At 40.4% G+C, this 17,970-nt stretch overlaps 1 protein-coding gene across 3 annotated transcripts in view; it reads left to right on the forward strand.

The window, feature by feature from the left end:
* Positions 1-15,540, forward strand: part of myt1lb (myelin transcription factor 1-like, b) — a 112,612-nt gene extending 97,072 nt beyond the window's left edge. For all 3 annotated transcript variants that reach the window (XM_034576987.1, XM_034576989.1, XM_034576988.1), the window contains 9 exons: positions 538-606; positions 1,559-1,621; positions 1,875-1,958; positions 7,170-7,391; positions 9,036-9,130; positions 9,677-9,780; positions 9,880-10,023; positions 10,914-10,976; positions 12,821-15,540. In XM_034576987.1, coding sequence (XP_034432878.1) covers positions 538-606; positions 1,559-1,621; positions 1,875-1,958; positions 7,170-7,391; positions 9,036-9,130; positions 9,677-9,780; positions 9,880-10,023; positions 10,914-10,976; positions 12,821-12,961 — 985 coding nt within the window. In that variant the 3' untranslated portion in view covers positions 12,962-15,540. The remainder of the gene's footprint in view (positions 1-537; positions 607-1,558; positions 1,622-1,874; positions 1,959-7,169; positions 7,392-9,035; positions 9,131-9,676; positions 9,781-9,879; positions 10,024-10,913; positions 10,977-12,820) is intronic.
* Positions 15,541-17,970: the final 2,430 nt, after the last annotated feature.

A 17,970-nucleotide genomic window follows, 5' to 3' on the forward strand; every position in this document is an offset into this window, starting at 1 on the left:
AATTAATTAAAGATTGGATACATGCTCATTTTAACGCTGAACCCTGGGATGAAATGTCTACTCAGTGGGTCGTGTGTGTAAAGCCTTCTAAGCTGATGTTATTCAGTCCTCCAGGCCCTTCCCAGAGTGCTGTGCAGACTAAGCATTTACCATTCAGAGCAGAATTACAGTGCGAGATAAGGACTGAATGATATTCAGTACAGTGGGGTCCACACGTCTGAATGGGAACGAGGTCTCAGACTTCTGGACCCTGATATGGCTGCATGTGCAGGGGATTTCTATATCCACTCAGTCCTACAGTGCAAATATTCAGAGGGTTAAAGTTTTTCTAATCAACTTCCTGCACTTGCATCATGGCATTTTTGTTTTTGGGGTATTTTGCATTTCCTGATTGCTGTTTTTCTGTGTGCATGTGTCGGTTCATGATGTGGATGTGATGAGTGCGGGCTGAGAGAGAGAGAGGCTGCTCTGTGTGTCAGTGGTTGGGGCTGTGTCGTCACTGTGGTGAAACTAATGTTCGGCTGGTGTATTTTTCAGTCTCTCAGGTTGCCCTTTAGCTGATAAAAGCATTCGAAGTATGCTGGCCAACAACGCGCAAGAGCTCAAGTAAGACGTGAGATGACTCACAGATATGTGTATGATTTGTGCGTATGTGATAACATCCTGCCTGGTGTCAGGTCAACCTTAAGAGTGTCAGTTTATACAAGAGGAAAAAGTGGTCGTGTAAAGTATAATGTGGATAGACATTATATTATATTAATATATAATGTTATATATATTACAATTATATGGAGATTTACTACAGTTCAAGGAAAACCATTAAAAGAGACTGATATTGTTCTAGATTTTACTTATTTTTAGTATGTCCCCAAAAGTGTGTTGATCGCCACCTGGTGGCTGGCTGCAGTATAGGTCATAAACTCACATCCTCCATGTTAGTGGATAGGACTTAAACTCAAGAAATTATTGAGGGGTGAAGAGTTTAAAACAAGATAAATTACAGAGACAGAAAAAGAGGAGAAAAAAAGGTGATACTAATAAACAATTTCACAGTTTACATGGATAAAATATGACATAAAAAAACCTTTGGATCAGAAAAATTACGGGAATCAAGATTATCCAAATGTAAAGTAAAACATATCTTTAAAATATTAGTAATATTGTAAAAAATATTTCATTTTGTTTGAGAGACAAGATGTTAATTTTCAGTAGCAACAAAAATGGACGAAATACAATACTGTTGATTTTGCTCTTTTAATGGGTTTTGTGAAAATAAGCATCCTTCAAAATAATTTTTGGGTGTGTCTCTGGGGAACGTATTTATTTAAACTGTAAAGTTAATTTATGCTAAAATCCAGAAGTGTCAGAAGCACCGAAATGTGACGGTGAAGAGACAGCAAGTATTTCACAGGGTTGACAATCATGCTAGTACCTGCTGTAGTGATATAAACTAAATTAATAACCATTATACATTTATTAAAAATATACTCTTTGGAAAGCCCGTGTTCACTCTACCTTTGCTGTAGACCCTGAGCCCTTTTTGTGTTTTCTGCCCCAGGTGCCCGACACCAGGGTGCGATGGTTCGGGACATATCACTGGCAACTACGCCTCACACAGAAGGTACACACAGACACACACAGACACACACACACACACACATTCTACAGCATACATACTGCACATTAACTTATCCCTCCCTTTTCTCAATACACCTCTCTTTTCCGTCTCTCATACTGTAACATAAAGTTCTTATGTTACTTTACTTCTGCTTGACTTCCCCTCCTCTATCTCTCTCCACACACACACACACACATACACATACACAAAAATGTACCCTGCGCTTCAACTTGGCAACACTGTCATTTATCTGCAGTCTCTCAGGGTGTCCGCGGGCCAGGAAAAGTGGGATAAAGATCATACACAGTAAAGAGAACAAGGAGGACCAGGAGCCTATCAGGTACAGTCCAGACACTGATCATCAGTCTTCTGTCTCCCCTTAAAAAACTCCCATCCTGCTACCAACACCGCTCACTGCTCTCAGCTCACTTCACACATCTCCCATGTGAAATATGGGGGGGAAAAAAGGATAACATGACTTTACTTTTTCCAGTTTTCAAAATGATGCAAGGGAACTGGAAGCCAAAAGGGTTGATGTTGGGATGAGAGAACAGTGCCTTGCTCTTTGACATGCACTGATGCAAGCAGGAATAAATCAGCATTAGCTCTGACAAGACAAATGTGCTATGAGGTGTAAAAGTTTCAACCTGAATCTAAAAGGTTGCAGGGGGAAACTTCAGAAGTGCAAGCTTGTAGTAGTTTAGAGGGGCGGGGGGGTGCAGTCTCTGGTGAGCTGCTGCAGGCGCACAGGTAGGAAAAGACGGAGAGAGCCGAGCAGAGAAGCAGAGAAAGAGGCAGAGAGAGAGAAAGAGAGAGATTGATTGGACTCTGCCTAAATTCCACTGTGGGCTTCTCGGGCCTCAGCCCTGCAGCTGCATTGATTTCTCCGGTGGTGCAGCAACACGCTTCTCGATCATGTCGCTCTGTCGGATCCCGAGGACAGTTTGCCGCAGGTATCCCTGTCAGTGTGCTCGTTGGCATTAAATTATTGAAATTCACCAAAGAGAATCCCAGATCTATAGAACAAAGAGCATTAAAAGTCAAAAATACAAACACCTTGGGAGGGGGGGGGGGGAGGCGGTTGTTGCTTGTTTAAAACATGAATCACTGGGTTCAGCCTCACTCCCCGGCCCCAGTCGTTTTCACACACTTCCTAACCTCGCACTCTGGTGTGAATGAACCACAACACGGCTCTCGTCAGGCTCTCCCTGCTGGACATTATGCATGGACGACATCCGCTCTGTACTGTCAGAGCACGGACTGGTTGGCCCCTCGACAGCGCAGCTCTCTGCCGGGTTTTGTCTGCCGGTTTTGGCTCCCAGGTCACTGATATGTCACTGTGAGCAGATATCTGGCGCAGGTAGCTGAAACATTGATGGTTTCGACCGGCGTTCAGAGAAGATGAGGGAATGCGCAGCGGTGAGAGAGAATAGGGAGAATGTAAAGACCTTTCTAGAGCATCATGAGTCATCAGCCAGGATGATTCACAGATCTGCAGGAAAACATGTTGGAGGGATGCTTTCATCTGTTTAAGTCCAATGCAGAGGTTTCAATTTTATTTATGTTTTTATACATGCAAATTATGATACAGACCTTACAATATTACAGAAAGAAACTCAACAGATTGTTTTTTCTTTACACAGCAGCCTAAGATGCGATGCATATGTCTGATCATTTGCTCTAAATAGTAAAAGTGATGGACAAAGAGAGAAAGAAAGAAAACTAGAACCTCTGCAAATGCCCTGCAGTCTCCATATTAAACCACATTCAAATTCTCTAGATCCAGATGTTTAATTGAAGACACAAATAAATACCAGTTCCCTAAATAGCCTGATTAATTTTTCATCAATTTCATGAATTATTCTTTGAGAAATCAAGAAAAATGTAGCAAAACGCCCCCATCTCTCAATCTAAATGAAAGTCAAAAGAAATTCCTGGATCCGGCCCCTGATCTGGATCTGCACCAAAATTGAATTGGCGCATCCCTGACCCATATCACATCCTTCCACCAAGTTTTGTGATAATCAGTGCAGTTGTTTTTGCATTGTCTTTCTTACAAACAAACAAACCAGCAAACAAACGGACAGGACTGAATACATAACCAGCTTCAGAGGCAATTAGATGCCAAGATGAGAATCCACCTGTTCACCATGTTTTCTTGGAAAAAATAAATATCTTGATGATTAGTGCGTTAGTATCAGAAAAGATGTTGAGGATGTTAAAGGCAGTGTCCAACAACAGTTTTAAGAAAACAATATTGTGGCAGTGAGGAATGATCCCTCTATATTCTTATACTAAAGACACAGTCTTGAGGTTATGCTATTCTCTTCATCAAAGGTTGTCACCCCATACATGATAGAACATACTCCGGGGACCCCCTCATGTATGTCCCTTGGAATAATTCATTATTCTATTTTATATTTCTGGGTCTGCTTAGTTATGTGAAAGAACAACCCAAGAAAACTGTCCTAGAAAGATATTAGACATATATTAAAATCATTTCAGGGACAACCGTGGTTCCACAGTCCCCTGTTTGAGGACCACTCCCCCACTCCCCTACATCTTCTCCTCTATATAAATCAAATTTAATTATTACCCTCACTGAACTTGTTGAATTTTAACCCTCTGTAGATATATACTCAAAATAAAATAATTACAATAAAAAAGGTCAAACCACATTTCGAGGTTCAATAAGTATTGTAGTGATGGTGCCGATAACGATCCTATCCATCATCTTTAAGTGTTACAGAATGTGGATTTGGTCAAACAAGTGGGAAGCTGATTTTAGAATTTTATGTTTTCATACTTAAAATGGGTCCAAATATTGAAACCTGGTAAAGAGAAGATTTGATTGTGATATCATCTCAGAGGTCAAGTAACATCTTAAAGTCTCATCTAATTCATGAAGGAGGTCTGAACTCAAATAAAGCGTATAAAAACATTGTCACTGCTCTTCATTATGGCTCAGACTTGCTATTTGTGTATGAAAAATAATGACACTTGAGAGCAGAGTCACACAGACTATGTCTTTGTGAAATGAAGATGTAATTAAATAGTTTAGTCTAAAGGATGAAGAACACTTATGAGGGAATATTACTCAAAAGAAACAGTGTTCAGCACCAACACAGTGAAATGCACTGTGGATTATCTCAATTTGTCCCAGGAATCCTATTGAGGTTGACCGGTAAAGGGAAGATTGCTCTCTCTCTGCGTAGGGGGCGGGTTGCTGCCCCAAATGAAGGAGTTAAAGTATCTCTAGATCTGCCTCTTGTTCACAAGTGAGGAGATGATGGAGCACGAGATGGACAGGCAGGTCGGTGCGGCATCAGCAGTAGTGTGGGCGTTGTACCGGAGAGGTGAGGTGAAGATGGAGCTGAGCTGCAAGGCAAAGCTTTGGATTTACTGGTGGATCTACTTTCCAAACATCACCTATGGTCACAAGCTCTGGATAGTGGACGAGGGCACGAATACAAGCAACTGAAATGAGTTTTCTCTGTCGGTGGGCTCAGGCTTAGAGAAGGTGGGGAGTTCCGACATCCAGAGGGGTCAGGTCAGGTGGTTCGGGCATCATGTCAGGATGCCTCCTGAGCGCCTTCCTTTGGTGGATTACCGGGCACACCCGACCAGGAGGAGACCCGGGGTAGACCCTCACTGGAGGGACTACATATTCCATCTGACCTGGCAACGCCTCAGGATTCCCCAGGAAGGGCTGGAAAGCGTGGCTAGGGAGAGGGATGTCTGGGATGCCCTACTTGGCTGGATATCTCCACGACCCAAGCTCGGATAAGCAGAAGACAACGGATGGATGGATGTTACACTCCTTTAAGACTGTAGAGAGAGACACAGGGGGAGGTCCAGAAATACAAAGTGGGACTGTTTGATAGAAATGTAACTTGCTCTGACCATTCTGGGTTAAGATGTTTGGATCGATGACTGATCTAAATGTACAGTACACATCAGACCCCCTGTATCTTTCTCTGCACTGAAAAATCCATGAAGCTGAACTAAAACCAGCAGTTTCATATTACAGAACTGTTACTTTGACAACCCGCGCTAGCTTTAGCCAAAATCCATTTCGCCTGGTGTGACATTTGGAATGATTTACTGCCTCATTGCATCTGATTAGCACTGGTGTTGATGCACTGTCAGCATCCCGAAAGTGCGATAAGGCTGCCACTGGGACAGCTTTAAAATAAGACGATCATATCTTTGTTTATATCAAAGCAGAAGAGATAGGAGAGGGAAACAGAAAAAAGAATGAGATTTGCAACTGTGTAGTGTTTCAGTCGTCAGTAGTAGTAGACTGTGGTGTGTAGCACATAGACAGCAGGTCACTGAATGTCTCCAAAATCATTAAAAGGTGAATGGGTTTTTTTTGTGGTTCAATTAATAGATGTCTGATAAACAATTAAATCAAAAATATGGGAATAACATGCACATTCAGAAAAGATGTATGCTGGATTTACAAAATATCACAGAATGTTCAGAAAAAGAGAAAATCCACTCGCGTAAAATCGCCTGTCAAAGCATTTATTTGCTGTGTGACTTCTGGCAGATATTATGGCTACTATGGTTACTATGGATAGTATGCATAGTATAGAGAGACACCATCTTAAATACCAACAATCAACTATTTGGCCAATGAATGTTATGCATCACAAGTTATCAGCGATACAAAATCCATCCATCCATCCATCCATTGTCTTTACTGTTTGTCCTCTTGAGGGTTGTGTGTGTGTGGGGGGGGGGGGGTCTGGAGCCTATCCTAGCTGACAGTGGGCGTGAGGCGAAGTACACCCTAGACACGTCAACACACAGAGACAAACAACCATTCGCACATATGGACAATGTAGAATTTCCAATCAACCTAATCCCCAATCTGCATGTCTTTGGAATGTGGGCGAAAGCCAAAGTACCTGGACAAAACCCACACAGACACTTAGAGAACATGAAGAACGCCACACAGAAAGACCCCGGCTGAACCGGGATTCGGACTGGGAACCTTCTTGCTGTGAGGCTACAGTGCTACCTGCCCAAAATACATACATATAGTAAATATCATAATAAATATATACAAAAATTGTGTAAAAAGGTAGATCCACACTAGGTTACATATACAAAGTACATAGTTTAAACACATTATATAGAAATCTTGCGACATTAACAGTTGGTGTTCAATAAAAGGTTCAGGCTGAATTGCCGTCATAACTATTAAAGGCGACTAGTTATATGTCAAAATAGGAGAGTCAGAGCAACACCACATCTAAAATGACACTCAGAGATCAAATACCTCTATCAAGGCCCAGCATTGCCGTTATGAGACAACCTTTAAAATTCACGATAGATCATTATTTCATTTGGATCTGTTCCAAATTGTCCACTCTCATAAATACCAGTTCATTAAACATGCATGTTTTTTTTCATCAAGATCCATGAAATATTCACCCTATTTTGCAACTTTGAAGACAGTGAAACAAAAATCCTGGATCCGCCCCAAGTTTCTCTGTAATCCGTCCAGTAGCTAACAAAAGACACTCTCTCTCCTTACCAGGTGTCCAGTCCCAGGTTGTGATGGTCAGGGACATGTGACCGGGAAGTACGCGTCCCACAGAAGTGCGTCCGGATGCCCCATAGCAGCCAAGAGACAAAAGGACGGTTATCTAAATGGCATCCAGTTCACGTGGAAGTCTGGCAAGACGGAGGGCATGTCCTGCCCCACGCCGGGCTGCGACGGCTCGGGTCATGTCAGCGGCAGCTTCCTGACGCATCGGAGGTGGGTTCAGGGGACACGGCTGCAGTGCTGAATAATGCCTACTGTCTGAGCTTCGCTGTGCAGACTGATGTTATCCATCTGCAGGGAGAAGGGTTTTCTGTGCTCACCTTAAAGCCTCTTTTCTTAGGAAATGTTAAGACTAAACAGCGTTCAAAATTTGCAATTAACCTCTTTATGTTTCATTCTCAAAATCCAGCTAATGTGCGACATCAAGACTATGAGGGTTTGGTTTGCTCAGATTAAATGACCCAAACAATTTAGCAGCTACCATCAGATTTGGATTCAGATATAAGATTGACAAAAAAACAGCTCAGACAGTAAAGTGTTGTATGAAATGACGGAAATAGTTCTAACTTTGGCAGAAGAGTTTTGTTCACGTCAGATCCGATCGCTCATTAAAGAAGCTGTCGTCCACTTACTAGTAAGTCGGTGGTTCGATCCCAGTCTACCCTGATCCACTTGTAACCATGGCCAAGATACTGAACCCCAAATTGCCCCTGACATCTGCGCTACTAGTGTGTGAGTGATGTGTGATGTAGAAAGAGCACATGGATGCACTGTGTGAATGTGTGGGTGAATAGTAAAACTGTACTGTAAGTGGTCATCAAGACTGGAACAGTACTTTATAAATACAGACCATTTATCTTTGGTTTAAAAAATTACAATAGGCATAATCAAGCATAATTATTCAAAGTTTCTTTTATATATAGAACTTCAGGGTATTTTAAACAGGAAATATAATAATAGGAAATATGGGGCAAGGTGCTAACCTTAATTCTGCAAGAAATCCAGAGTAATTACAGTAATTACATAAGAAGTGTAACTTTCTCTATCTGCTGGATGAGGATGAGAACAATAATTCATGAGCACCAAACTTTAAAGGGGTAATTCCATTTATATTTTTCACATCAAGACTGGTTCACTTAAATGTTAAATTGCAAATGGACTGTATTTATATAGCAGTTTTCCACTTATATCGACCACTTAAATCGCTTTACAGTACAAGTCGCATTCACCTATTCACACTCACATTCTTACAGAGTTTCTATATGCAGCACTTTTATCTCTTTCGCATCATTCATACACAGCACAGCTGCCAATTTGGAGTTCAGTATCTTGCCCATGGACACTTGGGAAAGCAGGCTAGAGGAGCTGGGGATCGAACAACCGACCCTCTGGTTAGTGGACGACCCTCTTTACCTCCTGAGCTGCAGCACCCCTTGACTCCCCCTCGAGTACTATTCTGCCTCAGAAAGCAGTAGTATTTTGTCTTCTGTATCTCTGCAGTAGGTTTTTAAAGTCGAATAAAATAGCCAGGATAATTCGGCTTGGGTTTAAAAGCAACAAATACTGAACAGAAAAGCCTGCACAACAAAGTTCATCAGTCATTATGGGAAATGTAGTCTTATAAAAGGTTGACCCATACCTGGGACTACTAGTCAGGGTATCGTGGCCCCAGCTTTGATTTTGACCACTTGACCATTTGACCATTCCAAGTCTTTCTTTGACTTCCCAAACTTCCCCTTTAAACATGACACTGATTTCGCATTTCTTCTCTTCTCCCTATATGTAAAAAAACTCAACAGTCTATAAAACCTCTATGGCTCATTGTGTGTGTATGTGTGTTCTCGTTTGTGTCTGCAGTCTGTCGGGTTGTCCGCGTGCCACCTCCGCCATGAGGAAAGCCAGGCTCTCCGGAGTGGAAATGCTCACAATAAAGCAGCAACGCGCCAGCAACGGTAACTCCAACCACCACCCGCCCGCACAATGCAGCCAATCAGGGACATGGACATGGAATGAGAACTGAGCAGAGCTTCAAATTTCATATACCAGCGTCTGTGTGTGTGTGTGTGTGTGTGTGTGTGGTGATCAGAGTAAAGGCTTGAATTGGAAATAAGCTGCCACATTCAGTAGAGTGTAATGAGAAGAGTGGCTCCAATCTGAAATAACAGAGCGGAGTAATCACACGTGTAATATCTGAGTAATAGATCGCCCGTTTTCCGAACACTTCACTAGATTTCACCGCCTCGTGGAGGAATGTGACAAGATCATAATGTAATTTGTCCGCGAGACCGTTGAGTCTTAATCAGCTAAAATGACCTGAACCGGCTGCATTGTAAAGGTGAAGGCAGTCGCACACGTAGTCCGGCGGAATCTTCGCTCGGCCGCGGAGTCACATTGTGTCATTTTTAATTACTTCAGCCCAGGCATAAAGGCCGTTAATCTAATTTATGACGGAATTCCTGCGTTAAAGTGTCAGTGCTAATGGCGCCGCTCATCTGCAGGGCTGGAGAACGAGGAGGAGATCAAACAGCTGGACGAGGAAATCAAAGACTTAAGTGAATCCAATTCGCAGGTGGAGGCGGACATGATCAAACTGAGAACGCAGGTAAGTCCCCTCGCCACACGTGCAACCTGCATTGGCGCCCTGCCCCCCCCCCCCCCTTGCTTGTACCCTTGTAACACCCTGTCATCCTCCTCCACTCAGATCACGACAATGGAGTCCAACCTGAAGTCCGTAGAGGAGGAAAACAAGGTGATTGAACAGCAAAATGAATCTCTCCTGCATGAGCTGGCCAACCTCAGCCAGTCACTGATTAACAGTTTAGCTAATGTCCAGCTCCCTCATATGGTAAGGGTCACCAGGAACGGCGAGCCCGGCAAGTTGCAGAATAAAAAATGGCTAAATGTAGCATTATAGCAGCTCATTCATTTATTTATTTGTGCATTTAACCACAGCCTATTCTTTGCATGCTGAGTTGAGAATGTGGAGCGGTGCTTGTCATTCCGAGCTGCGAGGGGGAGTTGGGAAATCAGGTCAAACAAACATGTATCAAAGTGCATATTGAGGTTTTGCATGTGTTTTCACAAATGTATAATTGACAGTTCTTATCCTAAATGTGAAATTTTGATTAATTTGGCAAAAATTGTCATTTTAATTCTGATATTGGACGTTTTTAAGGATGGAAACCTGTTTTTTTGGGAGGAAAATGTGCTTCAAACACCACATTTCATCTGCTATCATTCAGTCGGTCGATTTTTGGCTCTTGGATTTAACACAAACATTGTTGCCAGGAGTTTCATAGCAATCACACATTATTCTGTCCTGTTTCATCCTTCTCGCATAATGGATCATTTACGATTCATTGACAAAGGAATGAATTAAACCTCAGTCAAGCATTCTTATCTTAGGGGTGAGGCATTTTTTATAATTACATCCTCCTTTCATATTCCAGCAGTTTAAAAAAATCAATGACAGTTTAGTCTAATGAATTAAAGTTCTTAGGATTTTACAGAGGATGCATTACAACACCAGGGGGCCACTCTGAGGACATGGGTTGGCTTGGCTCTGTGTTTGTCTTGTTTGTCTTCATCAATGTCCAGCTTCTACCAGTTTGAAGCCTTCTGTGTTGTGGCTTTATATCCAATACTGCCACCTAGTGTTTTCATGCGAATACAACAGCTTGGATTCTCAAAGCGAGCTAAATGGAATGTGTCCTTCTTTTTTTTTTATCTCCACAGAAACCACTAGCACACAAAGAGCCTCCACTACGGAATAACAGCTGCTTACAGATGCACCAGCAAGTAAGTCAATGAGTCACGCCATTTAAATGGCTCTTTTCGTGCTGCGTATTGTTTTTCACCTCCTCTATAAATGTAATTTTTATGGAAGCAAAGAAAGGCCAACATTTTGATTTGTTAAACTTATAGTAACTATTGAATTTTCTAATATCACCAAATTATTATGGTTTGAATTCCACCTTGATATTAAGTAATCTTTTGTGTGTCAATAGTCCATTTTGCTTAGGAACCTTCCCGACTGAGTAAAATGACCCGGAGGTATTTCAGCAGCCGCCATAATAAGAGCTGTTCAAATTCTCTAAATGATTAGGAAAGGAGCTTCAATTCTTCCTAACTTTTCTCCTTTAGCATAGGAAACATTGGACCATCCTTTATGAAAGGAGAGGAGAAAATTCCGCCCAACAATTGTTTGCGGCAGCAAAATTTAAAGCAAAACATTGTTATAGTTGCACCTGGACACACCCACATAAATATAAGAAAAAACAGAACAGCTGTTTTATTCTCATGACACGATCCAGAACTGATGTGAATCCTCACATGATCGTCTGAGCTCCAGTCCGGAGTCACAATAAACAACAAACATAGTGAACTTAGAGTTCATATCATCATCACAACTAAATACAGATATAGAGAATGCAAACCCACTGCCTGTGGAATGGACACAATATTTTTTTCTCCACTTATATAAGGTTTTCTCCTTGTATATACCTCACGTTAGTAAATTATTTCAACATTTCAGTCCTTTTTGTTTTATTTTCATTATTAATCAGATCTGTTTTGTTATTTCCTGTAAGTAGATGATTAAATGTTCCCTCTGTATAAACTGAAAACATCTTTTCTCAGAACTTATGATTCTGTTTTGGACAGGAGACTTTATTATAACTGTGCACAGCCAACAGCACAGAGTACCTTACAGTCTGTGTGTATCTTCTGTTTTAAATAAAGTTTTTTTGTCTATATTTTTTAAAGTAGAGTCAGATTTTCTCCGCACAGTGGCTCTCTTTTTCTAGATTATTTGTACTTTCCGAAAGTACCCTTAGCTTTGCTGCCAATTTGTCCTAGTGGTGACTCCCAGTAATACAAGAAAAAATGCCCATTGTCTACACAGACAATTGGCTGCTGGGGCATTTACGGATCTTTAATAGACCAATATCAGCAGATATAATCAGAACAATACTCTGGTACAGCTCAAAGTCATTCTTACCTATCTTATCATAGCAATGGCTTGAAAAACTACTTTGAAATGTGTGATGTGATCCTATTGGAAAGTCTGTGGGCTGAGTGAGACCACATTGGCGAAGGCAGCAGGAAAATGCCTCCAGAACGAAGTACATTTACTATGTACCTGTACATTTGACATGTATCTGTACTTAGGTAGATTTATTTTGGGGTACTTTTTGCTTTTACTCCACTATGCATACAGTATATTTGCAAATATCTGTACTTTCTACTGCCCCCACTGCTAAAAGAATCCTAGAGGAAACAATACGTATAACTTTTAATTCTTACAGTATTTTTATTTATGTACACACTTACTCTTACTATAGCAGAAAGGTTAATGTGGTACTCCTACCTTTACCTTTTGGCTATTTATTTGTACTTGTACTTAAGTTAAATGTTTGAGTACTTCCTCCACCACTGGTTTTGATTGAAGTGAAGTGCCATGCAATGCTAATGTCATTCAGTAGTTACTTTTTTTAATAATTAAGTATTCTGTTTGAAATGACGATGGTCTTTACTTGCTCATGTCATATATGCATGTGTGATGTATGCTCCCATTACCTGTATTTTTTTGTTGTTACTTTGAAACTTTATTGTAACTTTTTGTTGTGTCTCTGTTCCTGCAGGAGCAAATCAGCGATCAGAACTTTGATGCCTATGTGACCACTCTAACGGATATGTACACAAATCAAGAGCAGTATCAGAGCCAGGAAAACAAAACCCTGTTGGAAAACATCAAGCAAGCCGTGCAAGGGATCCAAGTGTAACCACTTCTTTAAGTGAAGGGACATTTTTTTTTGTTCCCCCCGGCAGGTCTGGACGGTGCATCAAATCCACACACAAACAGGCAGTGGCGGTTTCAGCTCCTCGTTGCGGTGCAGTGACTTATATAGTGTTATATATTCTGAATTCTCTCAAAAAAGAGGTGTTATGCTTAGGAAGACCTCAAGATCATTACTTTTCCGTCTTTCTTTTCCTTTTTGGGTCTTGCTTTGAGGAAGAACATTAAAAGAGACAAACCGCAGAATAGTTTTTGAGGACATTCACATTTTGTACGTTTTCATATGAGCTGACATAGTGTCATGTAATGTTTCTAGCTGCTCATGTATGCACATTTTTAGTGTATATTTCTGAACAGTACAAGCTAATGATTACGGAACGAGAGTTCTTTTTATCGTTTGACGACAAAAGCATTTTAGATGAAAAAACGGACAGTGAAATAAAAACGAAAAAACTACGAGCCAGGAGGAAGCTAGTTATTTTTCTGCTCACGGGTGGATTTTGGACTGGATGATTTTAGATGTTTTGTTCTTCTTCTCCTCCTCCTCCTCCTCCTCTTCTTCATCTTGCGTGTAGATTGTTCAAGAGCAAGAACTGGTTTGCGAATTGCTTTATTTTCTGACAATGCTTGAGAAACGTTTGTGTTTTGTTTTGATGAAGAACAACAAAAAAGGATGTGTAGCTGTAGGTGGGGGCATTTTCAATTGGTGCTGTAAAGGAAACTGACCTGATGTTTGTATGAATGTATGTATGAACAGTTATATTGTAAACATCATTACACGGAAACCCGATGGTGGAATTCCCATTAATCTAGGAGAGAAAATTCCTAGAGGAACACATCTGTGCGGTGCATGCATGTTCACATGCTCATCCTTATTAACTAATCTCAAATAGAAAAATGATGTGTAAAGACAATGACCACATTCGAGCCTTTCTAGTATCAAATCTGCTCAATCTCGAGACCTGTCGTTGCTAGGATCCAGAAACGTCTCAGCAATATAATAATTAAATAATTTGTTTATCGTAGGTACAGGATGCAATCTGCAAAGGAAAGAAAAAAAAAGGTTGGGTATATGCAATTTCTTGTTTATAAGCATAGCGGGGTAACGTGAATCTTTTTAATATAACCTATGTAAAATATTGATTTTTATACAAATCTTTTAATACAAAAGTCTTTTTAAAAAAGAGGAAGGAACCTGGACATTGAGATTTAGATGGGAAAGTATATGAGTTCCACTTTTTGTCTGTACGATTTTGCACAGGGACACCTTCGTTTCCATGTTTTGATGTTCTTACAGGAACTAAAAAGCAGTACCCGAGCACCTAAAAAAAAGGAGGGTTTCAGAGGGTTTTTGTAAAGAGTATTTATAGAGTATGACAGCGGGACTTACAGGGTCACTGTCCCCACTTATGTGCCAGTAGACTATTTGCACTTGTCCTTGAAGATATTATCCTTTGCGTACGGCGGCGTGCAATTTTTTTCCAGGCGACCTCTTTGGCACACGATTGGAGCAACCAACCGCTCGGAGCCACTGCGGGCGTGGATTTAGTACCACTGAGAGAGGAGGAACAGGGACTTGAAATCAGAGAAGCGGATGATTATAACCATAGCAGTTATACTGTAGGCTATTATGTAAAAACATTAACAATGTTCTTTCATTTTTGCTATGTTTTAGGAAGATGAAGTTATCCCCCAGCAGCACTTTATATCTAATCACTGTACAAAGGATTAAATAGTCAATCAATTCAAGGTTTTAAAAAAAAAAGTGGAAGAAAACGTAGGTCTGGTGAAATGAGACCTTCGAGGGGTGATCCAGTCGCAGGCTGCGTGCACACCCCTCCGTTCTGTTGTTCTAGTTGTTAGCGATCATGTTCAGAATTTGCCTTTTTGAGAGCTAATGCAAAAGGTGCTTGTCGTTCACCTGATTGAATCTCATCTATTGTACTTTACTGTCCTCTTTCAGGACTCTACTACCCATCATCCATGACTGCATACGCCTTTTCTCCACAGCATCGTGTCTGCAGCTTTTTGCCAATATAGTAATGCTTCAGTAGAGTAATAGCTAGTACCAGTTTTTGAATTACTTCTCATTATCAGTGAAAATGGAAAAAGGGGTTTTAAAGCACAAACTGGCTGCTCATCTGATGTTGGTACATAAATAACAAATCTGAAAAAGAGTTATCTGTGACTATCTATAGGGAACACAAAAACGGTCGTCAAGTATTTAGAATGCTGACTTTTCATATAAATTATTGTGACTCCATCAGAGTTTATTATTTTCTTTGAGCCGATTCATTTTGAGGTTGATTTGAGTGACCATTAATAAAGACAGGATTTTGTATAAACTATTGTGCTCTCTGTGGAACTGAAGTTTGATTTATTTTTGTACTACACAGCATGGATTTGTTGACATTTTAATTTTGCTATAAATGTGTGAGATCACAAGTTGCTGTGATATTTAATTTATAAATTGTGAACTTTGTACAATTTTTGTCATGCTGGATGTTGACACATCTTACTCTGAATAAAGAAAAAAAATGTGTTGCCAGAGGCCTGTAAAATAACTCCTTTTCTGTGCTCATTACACATTGACACTGCTGAACATTTCTCCATTTTAAGTGTTTTATCACAGTGACTTACTGAGGAAAAGAAGCTTCCATCCATCCATGATGTGTATCGCTTATCCTTTGAGGGTCTTTGGGGGTGGACATTGTAGTTTCAGATGTTTAGCAGAAAATGTATTCATTTTTGGGTGAGGTCTGTCAGATCACGCATTTGTGATCTATTGGGGGGGTTGTGTGATACTCTGTGTTCATGTTGTGAGGAAGCCACATGAGAGTCAACCTGAAGAATCAGCAACTCTCAACATTCAAGTAGAATTTTTTCCGCAGGAGCCAATCCCAGCTGATATTGGGTGTGAGGTGGGGGTACACCCTGGACAGGGCGCCCCCGTATCACAGGGCCAACACAGAGACAAACAACCTTAATTCCACAAATTAAATGTGGAATTAAGTTGAAAACAACCCCTGACGGACAAGCTTCCCTCAAATTGTCCTGTTCTTGTTGCAATTAAATGGCAATTAAATTTTATACTCCACACTTATTGAAAATGAAAACTTTTAATATATAGACCAAACAATGCTGAAAATATGTGCATTTATGTGTACATTTTATTATAAGTTATTTACAATGAACTTTTTGGTTAAACTGTAAAATATCAAGTTATCAATTACATTTCTTTGTCAAAAGGGTTTTATAATATCTTAAGAATAAATGTCAAATTTTATAAATAGTTGAGCTCTAGTCTAAATAGATCCGTCTGTCCGTTATCTATACTGCTTATCCACTAAGGTGCCAGTAGTAGATAAATAGATAAATGATGGATAATTGATAGATTTCAAATTCAGCTCTCAGGCGGAACCAAACTGAGGACACTGTGAGTATGAGGTTTGAACCTCACTACCAGGGTATCTACTGTCTTTGTAAACACTAACAATGTCTGAAGTGATAGTTATCACAGCCCTGAGTTTCAGAGATACCATCTGTCATCGGGAGGCGTCTTCAGACTGACTCCTTTAATGTAAAGACTGTAGTTTGAAGAGTGTGCACTGATTTGTGGTCTTTTATCAGAACCTGTTATACACATTTCTAATCGTTTGTGCTTCTGGACCAGACAATTGTCCCCTTCCACTCATACAGGAAAGTGTCATTCTATCACTGGACTTACACTTTTGGTTTTCAATTAACCTTCAGGTATATTTCTGCTCAGGGGAACATCATTTAATGTCTTGAATCAGTTTTTCTGAAAAAACAGAAATGAAAATATTTGAAGGAAGCACAAGAACGTCAGCTACGCCTGAGTACATCATCATGTACAAAACCTAACCAAGAACTGATCGTAGTGGGAGACTTTAACCATTGAGACTAGGATAGTGTAATATACAGCAGGGAACTTAGAGATCCTCATCTATGCCACTCCATAGAGGTTTGGATTTCAATTTGTGTCCATTAAGGCCCTGACTTCAGATTTAACTGAATAAATAAATATAATAATAATAACATTAAAATAACTCTGACTTTGCACACATGGTGGAACTAAAAAACAAATAAGATAATGATCAAAACCAAGGTGTTAGGAAATGATGAAAGGTCATGCAGGTCATTAGGTCACCGAGAAAATATCGGCAGCAGCTTCCTGACAAATGGAACACATGAAAAGATAAAGTGGAAGTCACAACTGCTTATGATTTATTCTAACTTAAACATATTTTGTGGCCCTTACGAGCCATGATGTAGTACAACAGAAGGAAATTCACCAATATACACCAGTGGAGATTGTCAGCACAGCTCTCTGACAATAAAATAGCCCAGCCCACAGAATGTTTTGTTTTTATTGAGGGGACCAGAATATTCTGAAACAAAGCTTCCCTAGTTAATCTGTGCCTTCAGTCTGTCAGGCTGTGGAAACGCTAACAACAGTCATGGAACAGTATTGTTAATGGCTGAAATGGTAACAATGACGCAGCTGTGTGCCAGCAACAGGGGACGCATCCACCTCTCACCCACACAATGCAGAAATCAAGAACATGGATGTGGAATGAGGTTAATGCAGTTACAATTTGAGATAATAGACCAATCAGGAGGCAGCAAGCGAGGAGTACTCCGTGAGCTGCAGCCGCTGATGAGTGGCATAAAATTATTTGATAGGTTGTGAAAAATGGGTTACAGGGTACGTGTTATTTCAGTATATGACCAGCAGATGTCAGCAAACCCAACCTATTGACAAAGGAACGCTAGTGTAACAACAACAATGCTGTAGATACAGTTTAACTTCATGTCAATGATGCTCTTCAACAAATAAAATGTCAATTTATGTGAAGTGGTGAAGCATTTAAATTTCTCCTTTCTGATTGGTGCGTCAGGTGGACATCTTTATAGTGCTCACCTGTGACTGATCGGATGCTAATTAGCCCTGAAATTAGCTTAGCTTTACCT

The sequence above is a fragment of the Hippoglossus hippoglossus genome, chromosome 22, assembly GCF_009819705.1.
Source record: "Hippoglossus hippoglossus isolate fHipHip1 chromosome 22, fHipHip1.pri, whole genome shotgun sequence".
In the NCBI taxonomy this organism is placed as follows: Eukaryota; Metazoa; Chordata; class Actinopteri; order Pleuronectiformes; family Pleuronectidae; genus Hippoglossus; species Hippoglossus hippoglossus.